We start from the raw sequence: 12,556 nt of genomic DNA on the forward strand, positions 1-12,556 counted from the left end.
CTAAACTAAATCAAAAATTCAATTAACTAACTTGTTTGGTTCACTTTCTATTCATTTTTTTTTTCCAAACAATTTTTGGCTATTGGTTTGATTTTAATTTTAATGTTCATAAACTAATGATTACCATTTCTATATACATACACCCACACACACACACAAATGTTTTAACAATATATTATTTATATTATATATTGTTATAAATAATATATATAATACCTTAAAGTTACAAAATAATATGTACAAATATTTTTGGGTGATTAATTTATATGAATATTTTAAATGCACACATAAAATCATAATCCTAAATAAAATATCGAAATTTCCTTTTAAAAATTATAGAAATTTTATAATTAATTCAGTTCACAAAAATGCCAAATCAACACTCAGTTAGGTTCCATTTCTAGAGTTTCAATTGGTGTAATGAATGATGAACCCTAGCCACTACACGGCCTTCGTTAGAACTGGTCCAAAACCAACTCACAATTCAGGCTCAACAATTACCCATTTCCACCAGCTCTCTCTCTCTCTCTCTCTCTCTCTCTCTCTCTCTCTTTCCATTTTCAATCTGATCCAAAACTAATTCTAGATATTCAGAGGGGCAAGCATGCAAAAGGGTTCATGTGAGACGCATTATTTATAAACCAATAATTTCAAATGAAAGTTATTGCTTTGACATTGTAAATTACCAACAAAAAAAAAAAAAAAAAAAATTTAGCGCGCGAGTACTACTGGATCATTTTCCTTTGGCCAATTTGTGTGAAGGCTGTGGATAGACAGACTGCTACAGGGAGCTCAAAACACAGCTTAATGCCTTCTATGAATATACAACATATTACAGGCATTATCTTCTGCAGAAGCACTTATTGGCATGATAAAAAAAAATGCCTGTAATGATGGTTGAGGCTTCAACTTCCGGCCTCTTTCCCCATGCTTCAGGAATTATTGTCATCCTTCTCCTTTGCCTGTCAAGCATTCACATATGCTTCAGCAGTGTGCATCTAATCAATTCGTTTGAGATTATACTGCACCATTTCCTCAAGTGCCAACCGAAAGGCACTGTGAGGAAGACATTGGAGACTCTGGATTGCAAGGTCAGCCTTCTCCTCTGCCAGATCTTGAGCCCTCTCAATCCCACCACAACTCTTTACCAATTTAATGGCTTCATCAAGAGATCCTGCCTCACAGAATTCGGACTCAATGATCTCCCTCAGTTTTGGCTCCTTCTCTAAAGCAAAAATCACTGGAGCGGTCAGGTTGCCTTTAGCTAGGTCACTGCCTGCTGGCTTCCCTAGCTGCTTTGCTGACTGAGTGAAATCCAATATGTCATCAACGATTTGGAATGAGAGACCAAGATTTTTACCATACTCGAACATTTGTTCAGCAACACTGCCTTCGACCCTGCTAAATATAGCAGCTCCCTTGGTACTTGCAGCAATTAAGGAGGCTGTTTTATAGTAGCTCTTGATCAAATACTGCTCAAGGTTAGCCTCACAATCAAACAAACTAGATGCTTGCTTTATTTCACCACTTGCAAAATCTTTAATAACCTGCCATAACACCCAATTTTTTTTCATATTTAAGATAACATTAGCAAGAACAGCAAATCCACCCTACAGTTTATTAGTTTTCAAATGGGATTATTATTATTATTATTATTATTATTATTTTTTTTTGGCTATTGTTTTATCTCATACTGCTTCCCTGGTGTGTAAGCTTCAAAGTGAGGAGCATGAGTAACAGTTTCCATTGATAAAAGCTTTTATTTGAACATTTGACAGCTAGCCTAGACACATACCTGGCTGATCAGCTTTATGACTTCAAGATTTTCAAGATTTGCAAGATACCATGATGACTGTGCAAACATGAAATCACCAGCCAGCACTGCCACTCTTGTACCGTAGAGTTGGTGCACAGTTTCCTTCCCTGCAAAAGAACAGCAGTCAGCAAACTTAAGGCAGAAAGAGAAGAAAAAAAGATGATTGAGGAATATGGTGGCGGGCACCTATTTGTTTAAAGAGTTAATGCTGCATCAAATGTTATAAAATGGGCAAAATTGAGATTTCAGATCCACGTGCATAGAGTTTAGATTATGCAGTTTTCAATTAAGTTCATTTTGTTTGTGGTATATTGTGGTAAGTTTCTGTTTGCTGCATGCATATGTAAAAACGAATTCCTTTCCATCCTAGCCCTAGCTCTATTAACTGCCCAACTTATGTTGTTTGAATTGCTAAACATCTACCACACTACCAATTCTAATACTTCGAAATTCCCTTCCCAACCAGCCAAAAACCAGTGCCCAATCCATCTGAGAACTACTTCATCACTACAAAAGAAAGCATGTCCCACCAGTTATGAGTGGGTCAACAAGCAAAAACTATCCCTTTCCCACTTTATCCAAACTCAAAGAAAAGGTTTTCCCTTAGATATGAATGGATTGACAATGATCCCCTCCTTTCATGGCCAACGCCATCCATGAGGCTCATGAGCATTTTCAAGAGAAGAGGAAGGAGAGAATCACGTATCTTCCAAATACATATATTCTTTACAATGATGTTTCAAATACATTTGTAGACATGTGAGCCATGTTCATCATCTCCTATTGGTATGTTTAACATTGACTGCAACTCCACGATAAAAAATAAAGCTCAAGATATTACACAGAACTAATCTAACCCTTACACTTTTTCAAACAATTGCAAGATGGTTAGCAGATTAGAGCAGCAGCCCATATCCTACAAAAGAAAGAGAATGCTATCATTTGCAAACTCAATATGCAATATGGACAAATCATTGTGATCTACCTTAATCCCTTGCATCAAATGTGTATCAGTGTCTCTATGAATAATCCTACTCAAAGAATCAACCAAAGAGAAAAAAGAAAAGGGGACAGAGCATTTCCCTATCTATTAGCCCTAGAAGCTTGAAACCAAGACTTAGCCTCACTATTCACTATGACTCAAAAAACATCAGAACAGAGGCACCCACGAATGCATTTCCTCCATCCACAATTATCCACCAATCATAACCTTTATCAAAATTAATTTCAAAACTCAGACCCCTATTTTTCTTTGAACTACATCTTCAACCACACCATTCTCTACTGATGCTACATCTTGAATTTGTCTATCACCAATTAAAGCACTTTAATTATGGGAAATGGTATTTTGCAGCCAAACTCTTGGATAACTTTAGTAAGGATCTTATAGACGCTAGTCAGGCTAATTGGCTTAAAATCCTTGATTATAATCACAAAATCTCTACTAGGGAAACAAATCTTTAGTTAATACTTCTCCCTACCACCTCATTATTAAAAAACTCATCAAGAACTTCAGAAAAGTTTCCCTTCAAGAAATCCCGACAATCCAGAAAAAATGTCATTGTAAACCCAACCTGCTGAGGAGTGTTGTCTCTATCCATCTCAAATATTGCACATCTTAATTCTTCTCCCTACTACCCCATTATCAAAAATAAAAAAATAAAAAAAAAAAATGAAAACCTTTAGAAAATTCAACCTTCAAGAAATCCCAAAGGTGAAAAAATGCCATTATTAAAAAGAGGAATATGCCTTAAATCACATTCCTTGATAAAAAAAAAGGTCAAAATGCCACATGCTAGAGGCAATTCTAGACACTCCCAGTTTCTAAATGGACCTAATATGATTAATCACCTCCCAAACCGGTGAGGAGGGCACAAGCCATAAACCACAGGTAACTCCTCCCACACAAGTCTTCTCTATCTGACCAATTTGGGAAGGGTTTAGATACAGTTTATCCAAGCTCTTTGAAACAGTAGATATCCCTAATAAAGTGTTCAGAAAGAATAGACTTGTTAGAAGTCCTTGCATCCTTATGTAGTGCCTATTGCCTCGAACCTTCATTTCCATTAACAATCATACAATCCATTTGATCAGCAAAAAAACCTCGGCATCTGCCAAGTCCAACAGAGAAGATGCATCCAAGTACTCATCCTCATATTCTCGAATCTGTTTGAGTGGCAGTTATTTGCTTCTTCATACTATTCTTCCAAATTCTGTTCATGATCAGAGAGAATACCTCCTGCCAAATCTCTGAATCCTCCCAACAGACTGCAACTTTCCTCATCGTAATCTTCCCCCAATCAAGCCTCCATAACTGGCTCTGTTTCAATAGTAGCTGGTGCCTCCGTAAGCCCTCCAACATTTTTGTCCATGCTTATTAGGGCATCAACACTCGCTCTATCTGTAGAGATTTGCCCATGGTATTCACCGCATATTGCGGGGGGAGAAAATTCACGGCCGTAACAGTCCATTACGATCTGTTATTGCACCATTACAGTCCGTTATGGACCATTACGGCAGCCGACACTTTGATTCGGCTTTTCTCCTTCAAATCCACCCAACTTTCTTATGATTCCCAACATTCCCCCTCTCCCAACCGCTCGTCCTTAGCAAATCTACCAATTCCAAAGACTGAAATCAAGAAATCATACCTTTGATTGTTGTTTGAAGCTGAAGAATAAGAAACCCTTAGTTTGCACTCCCCCACCTCCATTTCTCCAATTTCTTTGAGTTTGAAGGCTAAAATCTCCCCCCTCGAGCAGCCGAGTTCTCGAAGGGTTTTTTTCCCCCCCCCCCCCCCCCCCCGAGCAGTCAAAGGCTCAAAGCCCTGTCCTAGCCTGTTCGACAGTCACGGGCCAGCCCTACAACTCTGCCAGTCACTGCCAGCCCCATCTCCCTTCTGGTCTTCGAGAGTTCGAGTCTTGGAGTGGACTCTTTGAGACTCCTCCTCCAGCGCACTCTCTGTCTCTCTCTTGATTCTTGAATATTCAGGTTCTTTTTTGTTTTTTTTTTTTTCTTTTTTTTTCTTGTCTACTTAAACTATTAAACTAGTATTTATTTATATATATTATATTGTTTATTGACTATATTAGTTTTAGCTTTAGTTATTTTAAGTAGTTATTTATATATTATATTAGGTTTAGGGATAGGATTTGAGACTTAGGCAGTTTAACAATTAAATTAGGGTCAATAAATACCTAAATTCCTAATTGCTAAGATTTGAGAAATAAATTTAATGGTCTTAAAATAAATATATTATATATAAATAACTAATATTTTTATTATTTTATGACTTATTTTTTAATAGATGAGATATCTACTATTTTAAATTTTCAATTATTTAAATATTTTAAATAAATACTACTTATTATTTTTAACCAAAAATTATATTTTATTTTTATGTAATAAATATTTAAAATTAGAAGGACTATTAATAAAATAAGAGTAATTCTAGAAGTGGAGAAGAATTGAAATAGTATTTCTTATTATTGTACAATTAGGTACAATCCAGGTGTCTTATAGACTATAAGGATAATCTAAAAAGAAAGAATAATAAAGGAAAGAATAGAGAAAAGGAAGAAATGACAATTGCTAACAAATCTCCTAGAATATCTCCTAAGATTATTTACATAATTACATAAATTTCTCCTTGACTGGATAAATTTTGAAACTTTCCAACACTCCCCCTCAAGCTGGTTTGAAGATGTCTACCATAGTCAGCTTGCCGATCAAATTTTCAAATTGCTTCTTTGGTAGTCCTTTTGTAAGTATATCTGCTACTTGTTCTATAGTAGAGATATAGGGTAAACAAATCAGTCTACTGTCCAACTTCTCCTTTATAAAATGCTTGTCGACCTCAACATGTTTTTCTCTATCATGAAGCACTGGATTGTGAGCAATGGCTATGGCAGATTTGTTATCAGAATAGAGTCTCATAGGTAGCGGATTAGTGATTTTCAATTCTTCCAATAATTTTTTAATCCACAACACTTCACAAACTCCATGAGCAACTGCTCTAAATTCTGCCTCTGCACTACTCGTAGATATCACATTTTGTTTTTTGCTTCGTCGTGTAACCAAATTTCCACCAACAAAGGCACAATAACCAGAAGTTGATCTTCGATCGGTTATACTCACAACCCAATCTGCATCAGTGTATACCTCAACTTGTAGATGTCTATGGTCTTCAAACAATATACCTTTTCCTGGAGTTCCCTTTAAATATCTCAAGATTCTATAAACTGCATCAAAGTGGTCAGGCACTGGTGAGTGCATGAATTGGATTACCATACTGACAGCAAAGGCTATGTCAGGATGTGTATGTGATAGATAAAGTTGCCTTCCAACCAATCTTTGGTACTGGTCTCTATTGGTTACTTCCTCAAGCTTGGCAGGTTGCAGTTTAAGATTAGGCTCTATGGGTGTCTCAGCTGCTTTACACCCTAATAAACCTGTTTCTCCAAGCAAGTCAAGCACATATTTTCTTTGTGAAACAGAAATACCTTTTCTTGACCTTGCAAATTCCATATTGAGAAAATACTTCAAGTCACTCAAGTCTTTAATCTCAAATTCATTAGCAAGCATCTGTTTTAATTTCTCAAGTTCCTTGCTGTCATTACCTGTCAAAATAATATCATCAACATAGACAATTAGAATAGCAACCTTCCCTTCACTTGAGTGCTTATGGAACATGGTGTGATCAGCTTGACCTTGGCTGTAACCATGACCCTTTACAGCCTTCCCAAAGCGTTCAAACCAAGCTCTTGGGGATTGCTTGAGCCCATACAATGATTTTTTCAATTTATACACCTTATCTCTGCCAAGATTACCTTCAAAACCTAGCGGTAATTCCATAAACACTTCATCCTCTAGATCTCCATTTAAAAAGGCATTCTTTACATCCAACTGGTGTAAGGGCCAGTTAGAATGTACAGCTAAGGAGAATAACACTCGGATTGAGTTTATCTTGGCCACTGGAGCAAAAGTTTCTTGATAGTCAATTCCGTATGTTTGTGTAAACCCTTTTGCAACGAGTTTTGCCTTATATCTCTCTATATTGCCGTCAACCTTGCATTTAACTGTAAACACCCACTTGCAACCTACAATTTTCTTTTCCTTTGGCAAATCAACAATTTCCCAAGTACTATTGTTTTGTAGTGCATTCATCTCTTCAAGAACTGCTAACTTCCAATCCGGATGATCCATAGCTTCCTGAATGGTCCTTGGAACAAATAGGTGACAAATATTGGATGTAAAGGCCTTATGATTATGAGAGAGTCTATGGTATGATAAATATTTGGCAATGGGGTGTGTGGTATAGGTTCTAACTCCTTTCCTAATGGCTATAGGTACATCAAGGTCAATAGATTGATCAACTAGAAGTGTAGTAGAAGGATTACCTGGGATTTCCAAATGACCAATTTTTGGAGGTGATGGTTGATTCTACTCTGAAATTGTGGGATGATCCTTAGTATTAGAACAATACCTGTCTTTAGTATAAACACGAAGCTCAGAATAGGGATTATTCTATAAAAATTATCCCCATGTTTGTGATTCCTTTATGCTTTGTATAGGCAGATTGGGATTTCTATTTGTTTAACTATTTCAAATTTCAGTTCCTTGAATGTTTTGTATAGGGATGTCAACGTCAAGGAAAACATTAGGCATTGGTATAGAAGTTTGCCAAAACAAATCTTCACTACTCTCTTTCCCCCCTGAAGATAAGTTTGGTTAAAGTAAGACTGATTTTCAACAAAAACGACATCCATACTGATGTGAATATTTTTTGTTTTTGGATTCAAACATTTATACCCTCTCTTATTGGGAGCATATCCAAGAAACACACATGTTTCAGCCCCAGGATCCAGTTTAGATCTAAGGTGAGCTGATATATGAACAAAAATAGTGCATTCAAATACTTTTAAAGGCAAATCAGAAATTATTATCAGGAAAGGATTTTTTTAGGCATGCCAAAGAAGTGAAGGACAAATTTTAATTCTATTTTCTCATAAATTCTAATTGAACCTGCTCCTGCAATGGATGAAAGACTCCCATCTGCAATCCTAACCTTTTTATTACCCAGACAAGGATAATAAGATTGAAACAATTGAGATATACTAGTCATATGGTCAAATGCACCTGAATCAATAATCCATGGTGCAAAGGCTAAAGAGTTGGAATAGGCACTCAACAAATTACCTGTTTGGGCCAAGGAACCAATAGAAGTACCGGACATCAGATGGATTTTAGCAGTTGAAGAAGCTAATCCATCTGCTCTGAACTTAGAATATTGGTCTAGGCTTCATTTGCTTTAGGAATGACTTGGTTGTTTCCAAGTCCAGGTTTGCTGCTCTTCCAATTTTCCGGTTTTCCATGTAGTTTCCAGCAGGTTTCTCGGGTATGGCATGACTTATTACAATAGACACACCATACTCGAGATTTTTGATTGGGATATGACCATTGTACAGAGGCATTAGCACCAGCCAAAACAGTAGGATTAGCAGCAACCAAAGCCGAGTTCTCAACTATTCCATTAGCCCCTTTTTTCATGTCTCACTTCAGAAAATACCTCTCCGATTGGAGGCAAAGGTTGTCTACCAAGAATCCTCCCCCTGACCTCTTCAAGCTCATCATTGAGTCCAACCAAGAATTTAAAAATTCTTGCATTTTCCACCATCTTTTTGTTGTAGTTGCAATCATCAGGGCTCTTCCATTCATAATCATTGAATAGATCCAAGTACTGCCACAATCCCTTAAGGACATTGAAATACTTAGTAACACTATCTTCCCCTTGTTGGGTCTTGCCAATTTTTTGCTGCAATTCATAAATCTGGGAATAATTTCCAAGGTCAAGATACATCTGACTAACATTATCCTAGAGTTCTTTTGCAGTAGGATAGCATATATAATTAGCACTAATATCTTCATCCATTGCATTCACAAGCCAAGCCATAATCATGGAATTTTCAGCATCCCATATAGCACATGATGGGTCTGCTCTGTCAGGGGCCTTGGTTTCACCAGTAAGGTACCCAATCTTACCTCTCCCGCAGATATACATTCGAACTGACTAAGATCATCTCAAGAAGTTGGCTTCATAGAGACGGATATTTGTGATTTGGACTGAATGGGGTTCGGTATGGGCTATCTTGGTTTCAGTTTTGGTGTTAACCACAGGTTTAGGTCTGGCCAGGGTGGAAGTTTCGGAAATTTTAGACATAATGGAGGCTGAACAGAGTCAAGGCAGTGAGGCCTAGGTTTTAGAGGCTATGACTGCCAAAAGTAAAAGAAAACCAGGCTTTGATACCATCTAGAAGTGGAGAAGAATTGAAATAGTATTTCTTATTATTGTAAAATTAGGTACAATCTAGATGTCTTATATACTACAAGGATAATCTAAAAGGAAAGAATAATAAAGGAAAGAATAGAAAAAAGGAAGGAATGACAACTGCTAACAAATCTCCTAGAATATCTCCTAAGAATATATCCTAGAACATCTCCTAAGATTATTCACATAATTACAGAAATTTCTCCTATAATCAAGGAGAGTAGATTTACATAATTACAGAAATTTCTCCTATAATTAAGGAGAGTTGACTAGATTAATTTTGAAACTTTCCAACAGTAATAAAATAAGCAAAAATAGGGATGCAGATTCTGAAGACCCTAGCATCATTCTTTTTTTAGGTGACATGTTCTATGTTGTAAATTTGTAATATTGTCTTCATGTATTCAACTATTGATATCAATCATTTTTCAAACTCATGTGTGTATATTGAGTATCGACTCATTTTTAGTAATTTAATGTCTCTAATTAATTGATTCTTAATTTCAATTGCATTACTACATTTTGTTACCCATTAAAGTATTGCAAACTATAAAACAATATGATTTTTTTTGGTAAACAGTGCACTAAAATTAATGGGTACTGTAAGATAGCCTTATTGCAATGGCCAAGCAAGGCTCTATAGCCAATGTTAACAGCCAAGCAGGCTTTTCTGTTGTCACCAAATCAGTTCATCCTTAAATCTTACACATTAATCGCAGTTTCATCTATTGATTGTTTGGTTTATCAGTATTTTTTACGAAATCATTCAATACTTTGCAGAGAGACTACCAATCCAATCTCTCCTTTCCATCTGGAATTCTCATCGAAGATCTGCCCCCATGTAGAATAATTTTTAAATTACAATCATTTGTCCCAAGTTGTCAGTCACAAACCATGTGATTAGGGACCCTCCTGGAGTTCTGATCGGTTTGACCCAAGGATATTCAGATTTCTGCAACCGAAAGTCATGGAATTGTTACCAAATCCAATTCATTATCTGGCAGTATATGATAGGATGCTTTCCTACTGGATTTCTTTAACACCCATGCAGAAAATTCTTCTGCAATTCCCTTGATTCTATATTGTACCTCGTTTTTTCGGCTAAAAAAACAAAATAAAATAAGTGCACAGAACCAGAGAATAGGGTGGCTGCAGTTCCAGAGCTGACACCATGCCATGTTGAGGAGTTTTCAAGCAGCACCAATTGCCTGTTCTGAGGGCTGTAATAGAGATACTAGCTGTACAGTCTGATCCTCCAGGCAGAAAATGTAATCTAATTAAATGTAGCTGCAGCTTTTGAAGTCCTCCAAATTGCAGTAGATCATCAGCTGATGCACGCATTAGAGATTTTCAGAGGAACCTCTTTGCAGCATAGGCAACAGACCATGCAATCATGGTTGATGGGAGGCATCTGAGTTGCATGAGAAACTGAGCTGACAAAATCTGCCAGGGGCCACAATGAGAGTTTTCCGTAAGCTCTAACCTATTGAAAGTTACTTCCAAAATTATTAAAAAAAAAAAAAAAAAAAAAAAAACTAGAACAATAAATTCCAGCAATCATTTGCTTTTAGTTAATGGTTAGGAAATCCATCTTCGGCCTTGCCAACATTAAGGCACGCAAACTGTGTCATCCCTGTTGCAAGTTGTTTAGTTATCCTTGGGCAACATACCAAAAAACTTTGGGTAATAATATCATAAACAGGAGAACTTTTCCAAGAACGAAAGAAATTCTTCAATAACTATAGGAATTATATTTTTTTTACTAGAAATGCACTATTTAGCAAATTAAGGTTACAATCAGAACTTTTGGAATTTACAAAGAGTGGGGTGGCTATAAGGGCAACCTCGGGCCACAAGGCTCCCTGCTTTGCAAGGGTAGTGGGAGGGTTGTCACATTGTACACAGCCTTACCCCTACAAAGCTGTTTCCTTGGACTCAAACCAACTGGTCCCAAAGGAGCAACCTTACCATTAATTCAAGGACTGCCTCAAAATGCTAAAACACTAGCAAACCACAAATCAGCACGAACATTCCAAAACATAGTTTTAAGAAACTGAGATGGCTATAAGGATGAAGAGAATTTTGATGAAAGTTTGAGGTTAAAAAAAAATGAAGAGTCAGGTTCAAGAAACTGGTAAATATCCCCACATCTGCCTTCAATGCATTTTGGACAAGTTTTCATTTCGTTCTTTTTCTTATGTTTTTTTCTTTTTCGCTTAGTGTGCAGTAAAAATGAAACTCTATCAAACTACAAAGGGTGTGTGGTTTGTAAATGATCATCCCTGATGACATGGCTTAATAGGCTTTAACTTGCCTCTGGAGACATCTGATAAAATAGGATTTAACCTATTTTCAATAGCTATTGGATTGTGCTTTTATTTGTCTTTTTTTAATGCCTTTCTTTCGCCCTTCACTGAGCTAGAAAAATTATGATCATCTAGAAGTTTAACTTTCATAGTCCCTTACCTGGAATGGACATCATCATGAGCCTGACATATTTAGTAAGAAGTGCAACATTTCAATTTAAGTGGAGGATTAGAAGAGAGAAAATGTCAAAGACCAAAAAAAGACTAGCAATATAAAAATTATGTTTAGTCATCACTAGATCTAAAACCTTGGGCAGTCAGGTTGAGGTATTTCAAACCTTAACACAACCCAGTACACACAACCCTATTGCACGGAGAGAGGCAAAGAAACAATGATTAACATCGATAATTGGATAAGTTTCCAACAAACAAGTAATAAATGAGGCAACAAGAATTGACCCATGAACTCTTGGTAACTGTAGTTCTACTACCATGTTGAGTGACCACATTGTAAGCCAACAATGTATATCAGGCCTTAACAATTGCAATAATTATTGGCAACAAAAAAACAGTGGATTATGCTTCATAATACATAAAGTATAACCATTCATAGGATTATTTCCAGTCTTAAAAACACTTTAAAAAGCTGCAGAAGTTATTAATTAGAACATGACTCTGAACCTAGAAGAGCAAAAGTGCAAAGCATTAGCTAAAACTACTTCAGATTGACGTTTATCTGCTCAAGGGTCTCTTTAGGCATCAGATGAGGGTCTATTATGATGTTTAGTTTAATATTTAGTTATTTACAATGAACCAAACAATGTGGGTGTGTGTGTGTGTGTGTATTTGTAAAATTCATTTGCAAATTTCAGATCCAGTAAAAGAGAACCCTGTCTCTCTAGGAGTCACATGCAGGTATGTGACAGACAACAAATTTAGGGGAGACAACAACAGTTCTATAAAATTTTAAAAATGTTTTAAAAACCAATTTTAAGCAAATCAAACATGGAAAAAAAATTATAACTTTAATTAACAGGATGAATCATCTACATTTTTTTGCTTACTCCTCTCCATTATCAACCGCTAAGTTCTAACCCACATGCATTA

At 36.3% G+C, this 12,556-nt stretch overlaps 1 protein-coding gene across 1 annotated transcript in view; it reads right to left on the bottom strand.

Moving 5' to 3' along the window:
• Positions 1 to 615: 615 nt before the first annotated feature.
• The window catches only part of LOC131144915 (solanesyl diphosphate synthase 1, chloroplastic-like), a 35,473-nt gene continuing 23,532 nt past the window's right edge, over positions 616 to 12,556 (bottom strand). The window contains exons 5-6 of the mRNA XM_058093870.1: positions 1,796 to 1,923; positions 616 to 1,547 (exon numbers count right to left, since the gene is read on the bottom strand). Coding sequence (XP_057949853.1) covers positions 999 to 1,547; positions 1,796 to 1,923 — 677 coding nt within the window. The 3' untranslated portion in view covers positions 616 to 998. The remainder of the gene's footprint in view (positions 1,548 to 1,795; positions 1,924 to 12,556) is intronic.

This window comes from Malania oleifera, chromosome 12 (assembly GCF_029873635.1).
Source record: "Malania oleifera isolate guangnan ecotype guangnan chromosome 12, ASM2987363v1, whole genome shotgun sequence".
Taxonomy (NCBI): domain Eukaryota; kingdom Viridiplantae; phylum Streptophyta; class Magnoliopsida; order Santalales; family Ximeniaceae; genus Malania; species Malania oleifera.